This window comes from Callorhinus ursinus, unplaced genomic scaffold (assembly GCF_003265705.2).
Source record: "Callorhinus ursinus isolate GAN/ISIS: 27379988/994484 unplaced genomic scaffold, GSC_fseal_2.0 scaffold13, whole genome shotgun sequence".
In the NCBI taxonomy this organism is placed as follows: domain Eukaryota; kingdom Metazoa; phylum Chordata; class Mammalia; order Carnivora; family Otariidae; genus Callorhinus; species Callorhinus ursinus.
Genome location: NW_027397075.1, coordinates 12,127,496 through 12,144,013, shown reverse-complemented (window position 1 = coordinate 12,144,013; position 16,518 = coordinate 12,127,496). Strand labels below are relative to the sequence as shown.

At 52.4% G+C, this 16,518-nt stretch overlaps 2 protein-coding genes across 10 annotated transcripts in view; one reads left to right on the top strand and one right to left on the bottom strand.

Annotated features, from left to right (window-relative positions):
- ANKS3 (ankyrin repeat and sterile alpha motif domain containing 3) overlaps nt 1–2,902 on the bottom strand; it is a 32,971-nt gene extending 30,069 nt beyond the window's left edge. For 4 of the 5 annotated variants that reach the window (XR_012380459.1, XM_025859001.2, XM_025859002.2 and 1 more), the window contains exon 1: nt 2,754–2,902. The gene's annotated coding sequence lies outside the window, so the exon portion shown is untranslated. The remainder of the gene's footprint in view (nt 1–2,753) is intronic. The other variant, XM_073899577.1, reaches the window with a different exon arrangement.
- Nucleotides 2,903–2,925: 23 nt separating this feature from the next.
- On the top strand, nt 2,926–15,469 carry DNAAF8 (dynein axonemal assembly factor 8). 5 transcript variants are annotated; one of them, XM_073899578.1, is made up of 9 exons: nt 2,926–3,137; nt 5,296–5,468; nt 6,154–6,282; nt 8,203–8,715; nt 10,424–10,538; nt 11,795–11,933; nt 13,489–13,632; nt 13,912–14,088; nt 14,844–15,469. In XM_073899578.1, the coding sequence occupies exons 2-9, from the start codon at nt 5,346–5,348 to the stop codon at nt 15,124–15,126; spliced, it is 1,623 nt and encodes a 540-aa protein (XP_073755679.1). In that variant the 5' UTR covers nt 2,926–3,137; nt 5,296–5,345; the 3' UTR covers nt 15,127–15,469. The 5 variants fall into 5 exon arrangements, with proteins under 5 accessions (XP_073755679.1, XP_025714807.1, XP_025714809.1 ...); XM_025859022.2 differs by having other exon boundaries at nt 2,926–3,142; XM_025859024.2 differs by having other exon boundaries at nt 2,971–3,309; nt 13,975–14,088.
- The last annotated feature ends 1,049 nt before the right edge of the window (nt 15,470–16,518 follow it).

Below are 16,518 nucleotides of genomic sequence, written 5' to 3'. Positions count from 1 at the left end.
ACTGGTGAGCTTGTCACCAGACAGAAAAAGAGGAGCACATATGGTGAGTCACACACTGCGGTATATACTTTCCTTCATCAATCCTCGGGCCCCAGTTCTGCAAAGGGAATTCTCCAGCAACTCGGGAAGCCTGACAACCTCTTGGATGGGCAGTCAAGAAATGCTAATTGAGTCACTGGACCAAATCACCTCTTGGGTGGGGGGGGAAAGAACCCTGGACTTGGAGTCATATCAAAATTTAGCTCTGCTATTTAACATCTCCAGTCCCTAGTTCCTTGCTGTCTAATGGGGACATAGCTTAAAGGGCTGCTGTTAAAACACAGGGAAGAATGGATAAATAAATGGCAGAATAGCATATAATGGAACGCTAGTAATAAGCAGAAGAAACAGTTGATATGCATAACATATGAACGAATCTCAAACACAGTTGTGCAAACAGAAGCCATACTCAAAGGCTACCTACTATATGATTCCATTTATATGACATTTTAGAAAAAACAAACCTGAAGGGCTGGAGGACAGATCAGTGGTACCAGGGATTAGGAACAGGGGAACCTCGAAGGGACAGCAAGAGAGAACTTGGGGGTGACGTACCTGTTCTGTATCTTGATTGGTGGGTATGTTGACTCTATACATTAATCAAAACCCATAGACCCAAACATCAAATGAGTGAATTTTACTGTATAAAAATTTTAAACAAATAGGGTGCCTGGGTGGCTCAGTCAGGTAAGCATCTGCCATCGGCTCAGGTCATGATCTTCAGGTCCTGGGATCGAGCCCCACATTGGGCTCCCTGCTTGGCGGGGAGTCTGCTTCTCCCTCTACCCCTCTCCCCTGCTCATGATCCCTCTCTCTTTCTCAAATAAATAAAATCTTTTTTTAAAGATTTTATTTATTTATTTTGATAGAGAGATGGCGAGAGAGGGAACACAAGCGGGGGTCGGGGGTGGGAAAGGGAGAAGCAGGTTTCCCATGGGTGGAGCAGGGAGCCATGTGGGACTCGATCCCAGGACCCTGGGATCAACCTGAGCCGAAGGCAGACACTTAACGACTAAGCCACCCAGGTGCCCTCAAATTAATAAAATCTTTAAGAAAAAAAAGTTTTTTAAACAAATAAATCTTGAAAAGAAAGTCCCAGCACAGAAACTAGGATGTGATTGGTATTCAGTGAATGTTAACTGAGCAGGAATCCACCTATGAATTCCTTGAAAGTGGGACAGATGGTGGGCAGGGATGGGGGGGCGATGTGACAGACTGGTAAATTTGTGGGGTGACGGAACTTTCCCAGAGATACAACACCACCAGAATGAAAAGTCTACGACTGGGGTGCCTCGGTGGCTCAGTTGGTTAAGCGACTGCCTTCCGCTCAGGTCATGATCCTGGAGTCCTGGGATCGAGTCCCGCATCAGGCTCCCTGCTGTCAGCAGGGAGTCTGCTTCTCCCTCTGACCCTCCCCCCTCCTCTCATGCTCTCTCTCTCCATCTCATTCTCTCTCTCAAATAAATAAATAAAAATCTTTAAAAAAAAAAAAAGGCTTCGATTATGACAGTCCCTTATCCTGGGAATCCTAACCAAATCAATGCCAAGCCCTTAGCTTCCTATTAGAACCTTTAGGTCCAAGAGTAACATTTGTCTCCGTCTCTACTATGGGTGGGAAAGAACAAGAAAGCAAGTATAGAAAAGAGAGAAAAGGAGAAAACAAAGGTCGGGTCCATTCAGATGGCCTAAAGGTGCCCCAGCAATTCACAGATGCCACTAGGACCTCAGTCTCTACTAAAGAATGCTTCCAAACTCCAGGAACAGCTGAGATAGGCAAACAAGCAACAAGCCACCAATCTGGGGGACAAAGAATTTGTAAGCCCTTGGCCAGTATGTGTACATGTGAGGGGGGCTGTTAAGTAACCAAGTTCAGAGCAAAGCCCTGCTTTCTGATACCACCACCTCCTCACACCCGCAAGGCCTGAGATCAACCAGATTTCTCACTGCGCAGGTGAGAAACCCCAACCTGAATAGTCCTGGCCAAGAGACACTGGTTCAGAACCCAAATAAGCCTAGTGCCAGTCCAGGGCCCCTTTCAATACACCCCTCAAGCCTCCAATGGGCGTGTCTCTTCTACTCCAAATGCCAGGGTGGAGTCCAAATGGTCTCTCCCATTATTGGAGGGAGGCTCACACGGCTGACACCCTGCAGGGTGGCAATCAGAACCAGACCCGGCTCAAGGAGCCTAGGGAGGGAGAATTCGGATGCCAAGGGGCCACAAGGCTACCGCTACTTCTTTTATCACCCCACCACATGCCATACTCTACAATGACGGGGTATTTGTTATGAATAAAACGGTTATGCTCATCCACATATTTGTATACTCGCTCAGCGGCCGTTCCTCTAAACCAAAAATCTTAACTAAAAAATAATGACGCTGGTGGTCGGCCGCCATGCCTAAAGGGAGGAAGTCTCGTCTCGGCGCGTATGCCTTTCACAGGAACCGGGGTACCCATCCTGGTTCTCAGGCCCTGGGGGGGTCCTTCGGGAATACCCCGAGCCCCGACTGTACTGACGTCCCTTGACGCCTCCTCCCGGTAGCCCTACACGGCACGTGGCTCTGTCGTCCCCGCCGCACCGCTGCAGAAGCGGAAGCGCAGTCAGAAACTCACGCGGCGAGCAAGCGGCAGGGCCGGGCCGTCTGGCGCCGGGCCCCGCAGGCGGGCTGCAGGTGCCGGCACCAGGCGGGGGAGCCCGGCCGCCACGGAGCCTACCTGCGCTGGGCCCCGGGCAGCCGCCGCCGCACTCCCTCAGGCCGGCCCGTTCTCCGCCAAGCTCGCCCGGACTCCCTCCGCGCGGGCTGCCGCCGCAGCGCCCGGACCCCGCGGCCCCGCTCCCGCCCCGGAAGTGGTTGCGGGAGGCGCGGAGCACGCCGGGACGCTCGCCGGGCAGCGGGGCAGCTCCCGGCGCCGCCGGGCAATTCGTCCGTCCCGCACCCGAACCTTCCGGTCAGCCCGCCTGGCTGACTATGTGACGCCCACGTCAGCCAATGAACAGGCGGACCTCGCCCTGCCCCGCCCCTCCCCTGGCCGGGGGAACCAATCCCGTTTCAAGAGAGGCAGGCCGCGCCGAGTCCCGAAAGAGGAGCAGCGGGAAAAGTGCGGTTGGCAGTCCAGTAATCTAAGACTCTGCCGAGGGGGGATTCCAAAGGCCGTGAGAGCCTCAGTAGTTGCGCCGCGGCCCGAGGGGGCGAGCGCGACCGGAGGGACGCACTGGGGACTGTTTATAGCCCTGTCAGGACCGCGCAGGGAGGGGAGGCGGAGGCCTGAGGTGAGTGGCCTCGGGCCTGCCGCAGCCGCGAAGGTACAGGCCGGGATTCGGACAGGACGGCGGGAAACAGGGAGTGAGGGTGGCTGGGAAGGTGGACGATGGGTTTTCCTGCTTCCCAGCTTTAGATTTTAAAAGTCTGACCCGGGAGGCCGTTGGCGTCTGGTTGTCATAACAACGGGGCGCCCCGGGCAGGAGGGGCCAGGGGCGGGCCTGGGGGCGGGGCTAATGGGCTGCAGCCAAGAAACGGACATGGAGGTACCGCCAGGATTCGGAAGAGACTGGAGCTCCTCTTTGGCTTAGCTTTAGGCATTAACCCCAGTCCAAAATCCTCACCTGCGCGATCTAGTCCGTTTTCACCGCATATTCCAGCAACTGATAACTTCTACCCCGCAACCTGTTGGGCAGTTTCCGCTCCTCTGAGCCAATGTACATGCTCTTCCTGTAGCCTGTAGTGCCTTTCCCTCTTCTGTTGCCTTGCCTGCCTACAAGAACCTAGTCTCTGGTAGCCGCCTTCACTTCGGTGATTCTGTTGTTCTACAATCTGCCCTACAGAGGCCGCTTCCAAAAAAAAACATCCCCTGATGTGTGTTGATGGGTGTTGCATCCACACCCTGCTGTTCACAGTTCAGGGTGCACCAAGCACAGAAGCAAGTACCCCACCACTCACATCTCCTGCTGGTACCCTGATGGGGTATTAGCCGGACAGTGCTCTCTTCCCATTTACCCACTCACAGTGGCCTCTGGCGCTGCAAGGGATGTCCAGACACTGGCTCTGAAGTACCATCATTCCACTCTCTCTCTCTGCCTCCTCCCCCTGCTCTTGCTCTCTCTCTGACAAATAAATAAAATCTTTAAAAAAGGATTGGGCAGGGGCCCCTGGGTGGCTCAGTCGTTACGCGTCTGCCTTCGGCTCAGGTCATGATCCCACGGTGCGGGGATTGAGCCCCGCATTGGGCTCCCTGCTCTGTGGGAAGCCTGCTTCTCCCTCTCCCACTCCCCCTGCTTGTGTTCCCTCTCTCACTGTATCTCTCTCTGTCAAATAAATAAAATCTTTAAAAAAAAAAAAAAAAGATAAGCGTCTGCCTTCGGCTCAGGTCATGATCCCAGGGTCCTGGGATCGAGACCCACATCCGGCTCCCTGCTTTGCAGGAAGCCAGCTTCTCCCTCTCCCACTACCCCTGCTTGTGTTCCTGCTCTCGCTGTGTCTCTCTCTCTGTCAAATAAATAAATAAAATCTTTGAAAAAAATAAAAAATAAAAAAGGATTGGGCAGAGGGAGAAGCAGGCTCCCCGCTGAGCAGGGAGCTTGATGCGGGACTTGATCCCAGGACCCTGGGATCATGACCTGAGCCGAAGGCAGACACTTAATCAACTAAGCCACCTAGGCGTCCCCTCCCCCAAAATTTTATTTTTAAGTAATCTCTACCCAGTGTGGAGCTTGAACTTACAACCCCAAGATCAAGCGTCACATGCTCTACTCACTGAGCAAGCCAGGCACCCCTCCACATATAACTTTTGACTCCCCCCAAAGCTTAGCTAATAGTCTACTGTTGATTGAAAGCCTAACCGATAACATAGTCAATTGACACATATTCTGTAAATATTTTCTATATTGTATTCCCACATCAAGTAAGCTAGAGAAAGGAAAATGTTAAGAAAATCATGAGAAAACACATTTACAGTACTGAACTGTATTTATAGAAAAAAATCTGCATACCAGTGCACTGGCACATTTCAAACCCGTGTTGCTCGGGGGTCAGCCATATCTGGGTTCTACCTGCACCAAACACACAGCGCGGGCACAGTGACTGGCAGGAATAGGAACCCGCAGAACCAGAAGGGAAACCAAGTGGGAGATCTGGGAGTCTGTGTTCATCCCCCACAGTGTGGTAGGTGCTTTGAAAAGGCAGCCCTCTCCCCCTGCCCCATCCTGAGCTCTTGATCCTTGGCCCCAGGACCCTCTCACTTCACCCTGTGTCCCCTGCAGGGCTGCTTGGATGATGGCAGGCTGAGAATCACCCCGGAGCCTGGGCCTGCATGGCATCCCAGGACAAAGATGAGGAGTCCTCACCTCGCTGGGCCTCCCAGACAGGGCCCTGGGATGCCATCCTCGAGGCCGTCAGGGAGCAGCTCCCATCTCTGGACTCAGATTCCTCCTCGGTAAGCAAGCACCTTCTTCCTATGTCTTCCTAGGCCCCTACTGCCCTTTCTTCCCATGGCAAACATGATGCTGCCCCATGAACAGCTTTGGAGCTTATCAGCTTCTTTGTTTATCATAATCTCAGTTTTTGTTCTCTGAATACATTTATTGATTCTTGGCATCCTCATGGGCCATTGTGCATGGCAAGGCTAATGGAGAGTAGATAATGTGACCCCAGTGCCTTGTCATGTCTCCAGCTTCGTTTGCTCTCACCCTCAGATATCCTTGTGAGGTGAGCTGGGAACTCTAAGTGTCCCCTCTCCCCTTAGAGGCACCAAGGCTCTGTGTCATTTAAGTGTTGGCTGAAGGTTGCAGGGCAGGGGGAGAGCTGGGCTCTTCTTTCAGCTGCCACCTCGCTGCCCTGTTCATTCGATGCTGGCCATTAACTGGGCACCTGTTATGTGCAGGGTCTTAGGGAGCAGCAGGTATGTGCAGAACGGGGAGCCCTGGATCTCACCTTCACAAGGCTGTGTGGCCGAGCCCTTTTCTAAAGCAGTGGCAGGACGCAGCCCGGGCAAGGGCCTCTGGGAGAAAACTGATCTCCCCAAATCACTCTGAGCAGCAGGGCAAGGGCTCCTGGAGCCTGAGGCCCTCCTGGCTCTGCCTGCCGCCCCATAATCCAAAAGTCCTCTCATTTGTCCACAGTCAGACTGCGGGCCAGAGGAGCTGTTCATCTTCCAGCGAGATCAAACTGCCCTGATCCCAGACTTGTCAGAGGAGCTGGCTGAAGAGCCTGCCAGGGCCTGGCTTGCTACGGCCGCTGGGCCTCCTGAGGTGTGTAGGAGGCAGGCTCCGGGGATCCACGACGCTGGGCCCCTGCGGGCAGAATGGGGTATGGGTCTGGGTGGCCATGCTCTCACCAGACCCTAATAGCAGTGGGAGTCAAAGAGGTTAAAAGCCCAGCACTCCCCAAACATTTGTTGATTTAAAAAGGGTGACAGTGGGGATTCAGAGATAAGAAGGTGCCCCTAGCTGGAGAGGCAAGGCGAACACAAGAAACAATTAGAAAACACCACAGCACACTCTATAACTAAGTATCATAGTTAGTCATTGCCAACCGGCAAAGCAAATTTTCTATCTTCTTGTCTTCCCATTTCTCAGAGAGCAAAAACTCTATCTAAAATTAATGGCTTGGTGCTTAAAGTTAATTGCTGCCTTTATAAATAGAAGCCATCAATAGGCTTTCATCCCTGGGCAGGTCCCCAACCGGTCAGGCCTGACTCTTGTTAAAAGCTCCAGGAGACTGGCTTAGCTCCGTTGTAACTATTATGACTAGTGGTCACTCATTAACCAGGGGAATGGGGGATATTGTCAAAGACCAACGCAGCCAGACATCCGTCAAGGCAGCGAAAGCAGACTTTATTCAGTAACTGCTGACAGCAGGGGAAAGAGCTGAGCGCTGTCGGGTTTGTGCAGAGGTGACTGGGGTTTTAAAGGGAGGAGGGAGGAGGAGCGCAAGACCCACTAGAGTCAGGGTCGTGAACGATCACAGACAGCGGGTCCGTGGGGGTGTGACCAGGCCAGGAGGTGTGTCACTGGCAGGTATGGAAGTCAGCAGTCTATCCTCCCACGGAGAAGGGAGACAGAAGCCAGGTCCCTCCAAAAGAATGGCTCTCCCATGACAGATGCTTCTCGGTTTTAAGAGACACATACTCACAATAATAAACCCTTTTTAGTAAATGCTCTAAGAAAGGGAGGTCAGCTGTTGGCTGGAACAAACACTAAATTCTCCCTGCAGCATTGAGCTTTCTCAGGCAGGGTTGTGGTCATCCTAGCCATGCGCTGCTGGAAGCCATTCTAGAGTCTGGTCAAGTCTCTCCGTGCTGGTTTGGGCCGAGTGGTTATGTGCCACAGTCTGTACCTCTCAGTGCAAGCACTGACACGGGGTCATTTTACGGAACCAGGCAGGGCATGTCTCCTACCCATCACTAGGACAGACGTCACCCACTCACCCAGCCATGCCTGGAAGTATAACCCCAAACAGGAGAAATTCCCAGGGCTACTAAGCCCTGTGGTTAGTGCAGGTGCAGTGATGTCCACATGGTCTTATCTCATGTTTTCTTCATTTCTATAATTACCTCGGTGACTCTTCTGGAGAATTTTTTTCAGTCTGGGAAGGGAAAGTCTGCATCGACTCACAGGGGCGGAGACTGTGGGCTTGCTCTGGAGTCAAAGGGCCTGGATTTCTTCTTGTCCACCCCTTAATAGTTGTGTGGCCAAAAGGTAGAAACAACCCAAGTGTCCGTCAACACAAAAAACGGACAAACAAAATGTGGTGTATCCATACAATGGAACCTTATGCAGTCCGTGAAAGGGAACCAAGTACTGACACATGCTACCACCCCAGTGGACCTTGGAAACACTAAGCTAAGCAAGGACACAAAAGGACAAATACTGTAGGATTCCACTTATATGCCATACCTAGAGCAGGCAAATCCATAGAGAGAGAAAGTAGACTGGAGGTTACTAGGGGCTGGGGGGTGGGGAGGCACAGTCCCTTTGGGGTGATAAAAAAGCTTTGGAAATAGACAGCGGTGACGGTTGCACATTATGAATGTACTTAATGCCACTGAATGATACATTTTGTAACAATCAAAATAGCAGATTTTATGTTACATATGTATTTTACCACACACATAAAAATTCCCGGCAGTATGTTTTTGAGGATGCTAAGAACACCTGTTTTCTCCACAGCCAGATGTGGTGACTGTGGAATTCACTGCAGAACCCTGGAGTAAGGGGGGCCCAAAGACAAGGGGTTCTGCCTCTCTGCAAGGCAGGGACCCTGACGGGCCTGTAGAGAGCTGTGGTGAGGCCTGTTCCCTTCTTCGGGTGCCTGAGGACACCCCCATGTGGCAGGAAGGCAACCGTGGGGCTGTGCCCTTCAGCACCCAGGGTCCTCCCCGGGGGCCACACGGAGAAGCCACCTTCTCCCCGTGGGAATGCGACCGGAAAACAGAAGCCCCAGGCGCTGCCTCACGAGCCCGTTGGGGCACAGACTCCACAGCCCACAGAGCCCTCCAAAGGGAGAGAAGGAAGATGATTGAGAAGGACATACTCCATAAAGTTACCTGGGATGCCCGGGGCCCAGCCTGCCGTGACCAAAGTCCAGTGGAGGAGGCACCCAGTGCCGCGGGAGTGGCAGGTCTGAGACCAGAAACACCCCCGGAGGGGCCTCAGGAAGGACCTCCGGTGCTCTCCCTCAAGGTAGGCATCCCCCTAGCCTGCACTTCCTTGGGGTGGGGGGGGCGCCCTTGCACAGGCCTGGCCCCACTATACCTGTCCTAGTCTATCTGGGCTGCCGTGACAAACTCTCATAGACTAGGGGGTCTTAAACCCCAGAAATTCATCTCTCACAGTTCCAGAGACTGGGAAGTCCAAGACCACAGCGCCGGTACACTTGATGTCTGGTGAGAGCCTGTTTCCAGGTTCAAAGATGGCATCTCTGGCCGGGTCCTCATATGGTGGAAGAGGCAAGGAAGCTCTCTGGGCCTCTTTTATAAGAGCTCCACCTTCATGACCTATTTATCACTTTCCAGCAGCTCACCTCCAAAACACCATCGCACTGGGGATTAGGATTTCAACCTGTGAATTTTGGAGGGACGCAGACATTTAGTCTACAGCAACGACCTTAGGCCCCTAGGCCCATGGTCCCAGGTCCTTCAGTGGGCGGTCATGCCTGTCTCAGCGGGCAGTGGTAACAAGAACAAGGAAGAGCAAGGAGACTCCAGCCTTGAAAGAAAGAGAGAAAGAGACAGAGAGAGACAGAGAGAGAAAGAAAGAAAAAAAGAAAGAAAGAAAAGAAAAGAGAAAGGAGGAAGGAAAGACAGACTAATCCAAAGCATGTTTATAAAGACAAGACAACCACATGTAAGACATAGAACAAACTTTGTTAAAACATAATTCCCCAAATGGTAAAGCCCTCATTTTCATACAGAGAGTGTGAGCACCTGTTAACATTGTACTTAGCTCATTAACGAGAGAACCAGCAGGATGATGAAGCCGGTTCAGAGAGGTTATGAGAAACTGGGATTTTGTAAAACACTGGGGAGAAAGAAAGGGACGCTGAGGAAAATTGCACATGAAGCACAAAATTGGTCAACATCCGACAAGCCGCAAAGCTGTTTGTTACCTCTGGGGTCATCTCCACGGGACAGAGAAAACCCCTGCACCTGTTTCTCAGTTTTACAAAGTCGTAACATAGGTGGACCCTGGTCGCCTGCGGAAACCAAATTACCGCCCTCAGGGAAGGTGGGCTCGTCAGAAAAGCTCCAGCATGGCATTTAAACATTGTGCAATTCTTTTTTGCCTTATTTGCAAATTTTGATAATTTTCTTAACAACTTAGAGAAAACTGGCATCAGGTTGTACATGAAGGTCATTTTTACCACTTCCATTCTTATCAATTGCTGTTGAAATAAGCCATTCTTTCCTTTCTGCTTGCCCCGATACACTTGTTTCCACTCACCTCTGGGGCTGCACGGAGCTGCAAGAGGGTCCCCAAGAAACACCAATTCCTACTTAGCTTCCTCCCTGCTCTCATCAGACCCAGGCGCCCCCAGCGCTCTCTTCCAAGTCCTCCTGTGGATAGCACCAGCCCAGAACAATCTGTTCCTTAAAAGAGCAAACCGTTTAAATCTCCCAACACTAAACCTGTATAAACCTAAGGAGGTTAAGACGACACTGGGTTTCCAGGCCAAACAGTCTTTGTACCAAAAACAAAAGTATTGCTCAAAAGAGGCATAGGAAGGACATGGCAGGAGGTATGGGTGAGAGTGCCCAGGGGGGCAGGCACCTAAACCCTGGGGATTTCTAACCCGAAACAACCCTCCGTGGGTCACAGCAGCTGCGGAATCGGGCATTCCCACCGCGAGGACCGTGTGGCTACCTTGTAATCACTGCTTTAATTATTTCAGGAACTTGAAGAGTGGGATTTGGATCACATCCTTCAGAGTTTGGCAGGGCAAGAAGGCAGCAGGGGAGATCGCGCACCTACAGCCACGTGGTGGGCAGCTGACCGCCTGGGCCCAGGTCTGACCTTGAATGCCAGGGCCCAAATGCATCCCCACAAGCAGCTCGTTCCAGATCCTCTCAGTAAAATAGGGTCAGCCCTGCAGCCCACCATGTCCTCTCTGCTGCTCAGCCCTCACAGTCCCAAGCACACAGGTGCCAGTCCGTGGAAACTTCCACCCATCCATCCACTCACTCATTCACTCATTATATACATGACCCCCTACTAGGTGTCGGGAGTGGACAAGCCCCAGAGGGGACCTTCAGACAGGTCCCTACCCTTGACTCACACCTTTCCCTCCTGCCCACCTCCAGGGCTTCCTCCCTCTCTTTCTGGGAGCAAAGCAATCTGCAATTTGTGCTCCTTCAGCCAGCAACTAAGCATACCCTGCCTCCCCTCACCTCCCCATCGACAAAGCCAGGGATGTGATTACTGCCACTGCATTTGTGCCCTTGCTCTGGGCAGTTCTGTAAATAAAAGGAAAGCTCCTCCCTGCCTCTCCAGCCATCCTGGGTCACAAATGTAAGCGGAGGCTGGTCTGAGGCAAAGAGCAAGGAGGTGTGGGGGTTCTAGCCTCCAATTCCAGAGCAAACCTCCTCTGTGTGGCTGTGGCTGACAGCCCCTGGTGCTGTTTCAACGTGGTTTTGTTTGTTTGTAATTTAAAGCCTTATAGCAGGATGTGGAGAAACCCTCCCTCCTGTCAGGCAGGGCCTGGGCTGGGGCTGTAACCAATATACCCTCTTTGGAGGGCAATGTGGCAGAATCCATTCTCTGTTTAAAGCCACATAAGCCACATCGTCCACTTATTCCACTGCTAAAGTCTATCCTAAACACACACCCCAATGGGTAAAGATGTGTATCCAAGGATGTTCATTACAGCGCTGTTTATAATTGTGAAAATTTGGAAATGACCCATATTCAATATTCAATAGGAGTCAAGCTAAATCAGTTATACCACAGAATGCTCTAAAGCTCAAATGAAGAGAATCTATGTATATTAACACAGAACGACATAATCTATTCAGTGAAAAAAAAATCTATGGAGGATAATCCTGTTGCTATTTTTTTTAAAAAAGTGAACACACAGAACTGTTAATTCTGGTTCCCTCTGACGAGTGGGACTGGGGAGTGAGGAAGTGAGGGAACCCGTTAATAAGTCACTCCTACTTTACGGGGCCTTTACTTTACAAGGGAGTCCAAGGGGTCCTAAGGCTCAGGCTGCTGTAAGTCAAACCGTGGGTGTCCCAACTCAGCAGCCTCCCTGCTCTCCCATCAGACCACATCCTGCCGAACAGCCAGGACAGGCTCATGGAACAGCTCATCCTTCTGTGTGCCACACACTCCAGAGCCCCTTCTGCCTGGAAGGTGCCTGCTGACACACCTCAGGACACCATGCAGCAGGAGGCCAGGAGCAGGTGAGACTTCTGCCAGCCACAGCCCGTGTCCTCTCTGTGGAACTGGCCATGGTCTTGCAGCAAGTATCAGATGTATCCTGGGTGGGGCACTTGATGTAGAGTTCTCATTTCATCTCAAGAATCTGATCAGGTAGGTGCTATTATCTCCATTCTATAGACGGGGAAACTGAGGCTGAGATTGAGTTACCCAGGCCATACATGGCAGAGCTGGGACTCAAGCCCCAAAGCACCTGCTCTTGCACACCCCCTGGGAACCCTCCCTTCACCATCCACATGGCTTCCCCAGAGTAGGACCCTGCCCCTCTGGCCGCTGTTAATTAGGCCAGCCCTGGAGTCTGACCCAAGCCAGGCCAATCAGAGCCTTTCTGTGAGAATTTCCAATCTCCCTGTCTCTGGGTGGGGGTGGGAGGGCAGAGAAAGGCCAGCTGTAGTGAGAAACACTGAAGCTGGAGGGCAGAGGTGGGCGCAGGGCACTAGGATCCCTGAAAACCTAGCTTCCCACTCTTTTTTAGGAATCTGAGAGCCAATGAATTCTCCTTTTCACTCAAGCCATTTGGAGTGGTCTTCTGTTCCTGGCAACCCAGTGACCAATAGGAATATCTAGGGGTCTCTGGGTGGCTCAGTCGGTTGAGTGACCAACTCTTGGTTTTGACTCAGGTCATGATCTCAGGTTCCACATTCAGAGGGGAGTGTGCTTCCCTTCTCCCTCTCCCACTGCTCCTCCCACCCCCGCTTGCGCTCTGTCTCTTTCAAATAAATAAAAAGTCTTAAAAAAAAAAAAAAAAAAAGGAAGGGCGCCTGGGTGGCTCAGTCATTAAGTGTCTGCCTTCGGCTCAGGTCATGATCCCAGGATCCTGGGATTGAGCCCCACATCGGGCTCCCTGCTCCACGGGAAGCCTGCTTCTTCCTCTCCCACTCCCCCTGCTTGTGTTCCTTCTCTTGCTGTGTCTCTCTCTGTCAAATAAATAAATAAAATCTTAAAAAAGAAAAAAAGAAAAAAAGCACTATCTAGACTCGTACTGTCCAATTGGTAACCACTGGCCACATGTGGCTACTGAACCCTTGAAATGTGGCTGGTGCAACTGAGGAAATGAATTTTTTAAATTTTTTTTTTTTAAAGATTTTATTTATTTATTTGACAGAGAGAGAGCACAAGTAGGCAGAGAGGCAGGCAGAGGGAGAGGGAGAAGCAGACTCTCCACTGAGCAGGGAGCCCAACGTAGGGCTCGATCCCAGGACCCTAGGATCATGACCTGAGCTGAAGGCAGACACTTAACCAACTGAGCCACCCAGGTACCCCAAATTTATTTTATTTTTAAATTTAATTTTAATTAGCTTACAAGTAAATTTAAAAAGCTACTTGTGGCAAATGGCTACCACACTGGGAAGCACAAATATAGAACATTTCAGTCACCAGGGACAGTCCCGTTGGGACAGTGCTAGCCAAATCTTGAGGCTTCTGAAGAGCAAAAGAGCAGGTGCATTTACAGGGCCTAGATCAGGTCACACCATAATCATGCAGAAGTGACTCAGAAACCCTGCTCTCTCATCTCAGATCTGCTCCGAGGGAGCCAGGCTTCCAGGCTGAGCTGGGCCTGACACTGGCCGAGAGCAGGCAGCTAAGGAGCCCCGCAGAGCCTCCCACCATCTTCATCGATCTGCGGCCCTCGGAGCCATCAGACCCCGGGTCGGTGGAAAGGTACTGGGAGTGGTGACAGCCCTGCTTTGCACTGTTCCCACTGGCCTCAGGAGGAGCAGGTGCTCATACAGGTGGGAGTCACACTGGTGTGGGCTAGCCCCAGAGCACTGCTCAGTGGAGAAGTGCTGTTAGCCAGGAGCTGAGCCTGGCCGACAATCCCACTTGGTCCCATCAGCAGGCTCTCCCTGCAGGGAGGGAAGAACCCAGGTGGAGCTCTAAGCAAACAGAGTCTGGGCTTTGGTACATGGCCCTGGGGTGTGTCCCTCCACCTCTTGGCAGGAAATCCCAGTGGCCTGGGTGGCCTGGGGCACATTCCGTGAAGCCAGCTTTCCTCTCCTCCAGCTCCAGCCTCAGCTCCAGCTCCTCCGACAGCGAGGAAGAAGAGGAGGCTACAGTGGCCCTCAGAGACCAGCAGGGCCCAGCCAAGCAGGAGAGTCCTTCCTCCCGCCGCCTACGGTAACCACCAAGGGGCTCCCATCACCTGGGGACGTCCCATCCCTGCTTTCCACAGCAAGCCCTCAGGCTGGCACACTGAACATTTTTGCTTTCAGCTCTGTCTTGCACCCATAAGGCCAGCACGTGCGGGTCTGGTGGGGGGTCTAGGAGGTGGCCCATGGGAGCCCACTTGAGGCCCAGCCTGGAATGCTGTCCTCCCGACATCACCAAGGACACCTTAGTTCATTCCTGAGAAGGGATAAGTACTTGCCTTCTGAAAAATAGCTGCCCAAATTTATTTGCTCCCTACTCCTGATAGCACTGGAAATGAAGTTGTTGGGATGGAATGAAGTGATGGTTGTTGGCTAGAAATGAAAGGCCTGGGTGAAGGAAGCAGTGTCCCATTCAGAGAAGTCCAGCTCCCCACCGTGCAGAGGCCCCACATGGTGGTCCTAAGGCCACTTTTTGGAATTGCAAAGCCTGTGGATCCTATCCTCTGGGAAGATCAGTCAAATGCAGCTTTTCCCCTAAAGTGGTACATGATTAGGCATATAGGAAAAAAGAAGAAAAATCTGAGTTGAGAAGCATCACACGAGTGGGCTCCCAGAAGCCTTAAACATGCTAACATGCCCTGTGACTCAGCACGGGCTGAGAGGCCAAAATCTCTCACTTACCGTCCTGAGAACCAGGCAACACGCTTCTGGAAGCACTCTGGCCCCTTCTTGTGGGGAGGTCTGGCTCCACTTGGTGTTGATTGATCGTCTCTTGTGTCACAGGGACTGCACCGGGAAGAGTCAGCTTCTCCAACAGCTCAGGGCATTTCGGAAGGGGACGGCTCGGCCCAATTTGCCTGCCACGGGGGGTCCCAGTGGCCAGAAGGCTCAGGTCCCTGAAGATCCAGCCAGCTCCGCAACTGGGAGAAAGCAACATATACCAGCCGGGGCTGAGCAGCAGAGCACCCAGGCCAGATGCCCAGGGGGAGGTCCCAGGGCGCTAGGGGACGCTCCTGGGCCAGGGACAGCCAGGGAGGCCCTGGTGCCTCCCCTGGACCAACTGTAGCTGCGTCCTGGACCAGATGGGAGAAGGAGCTGGGCGGGATGATTCCACTCTCCATCCACATGCCTGGGCCCCTGGCTCTCCCTTGTTTCTGTGAGAAGGTGTTTCTTCTGCAGCACGGGGACCCTCAGGCTGCGGGGCAGATCATTCTATGTACTTAGAGCAAAGATGCCAGAACACAGTTGTACACAGAGCAGGACAATAGCGCCTTGGAAGCAGACCCCACGGAGAGCATGGTCCGTGCCAATAGGGGGACTGTCGGGTGTTTTCTCTCTCATGTCTGCACTCTTCTCTGTTATTGTCATCATGCAAGCTTTTTCTAAAGCTAAAACTCAAGTAAAACATATTCAGAGAATTTCAGGGTTTAGAGAAAGGGTCTTGGAGGAGAATTGAGCCTGATCTTCTGGGTCCCTGGCTGCTTGCTATTTATGTGCCTAAATGAACACACCACCCACTCTCTCTCACACACCAAATGGACTCTTTGATAAATGGGGGAAGACTGAAGGTTTTTTTCTTTAACCAAGATACAAAGGCACACGTTTTAGGGTCCTTCCAAACTATGGGTGGAGTTGACCTTTCCACAGAGATAGAGTACCGAGTGTCCTGACACCCAAACGGTCCCCAGGGAACAGAGCGGCGCCCGGCCTTGTGGAGGACATCCTTCTCGTTACTTTGCCAACATCACCCCCCACTGCCCATTTTCAGTCCTTTCGTATTGTTCTCAGCCCTGCTGTCCCCAACAGGCTGAAGCCCTGATCTGTGGCTACCTCTGTTCTCTCGTCAACTTGTTTCCGAGATTCTGCTTCTCAGAGTCTCTGCCCCACTCTGCCCTGCCTGCCCCATGGGAAAAGCAGTCATCTCGAGTCCCCCTGTGACATGGGCTCAGTGGCTTGGTAGGGTCCTTGGCATTTGGGCACATGTCCCAGGATTCAGCTGGGGTCACCACCTGTTAGCATGCGCTGAGGATGGGCAAGGGTCTCTTTCCATCAAGCCCTGCACCAGGCAAGGCAGGCTCTGCCTGGCCTCAGCTAGTCATGATCAGGGCCACAGACTTCACTTGATATGACCATGGGGGCCCCCACAGCAGCCCCCACCCACAACGATGAGGGGCCAGGGGCAAGGCAGCTTCCACCAAGGCCACAGGAAGCCCTGGGTGGGCCTACCGGCAGGGCAAGTAACCACACTGCATCGCTTGGGCTCCTGGGTCTTGCCCATCTGTGAAAGTCCCTCACCCTCTGCTCCAGGGCACGTGCAGTGTGGTCAGGGCTCAGGCACTGGGCAAGGCAGACTAAACGTGACCACCTCCACCCATGCAGCCTGTCAGGAGCAATGGCCAGCTTTTTTTCCTTTGAACCCATTTTCCCCATCTCTACCCCTTTTAACGTCATTAGTTTG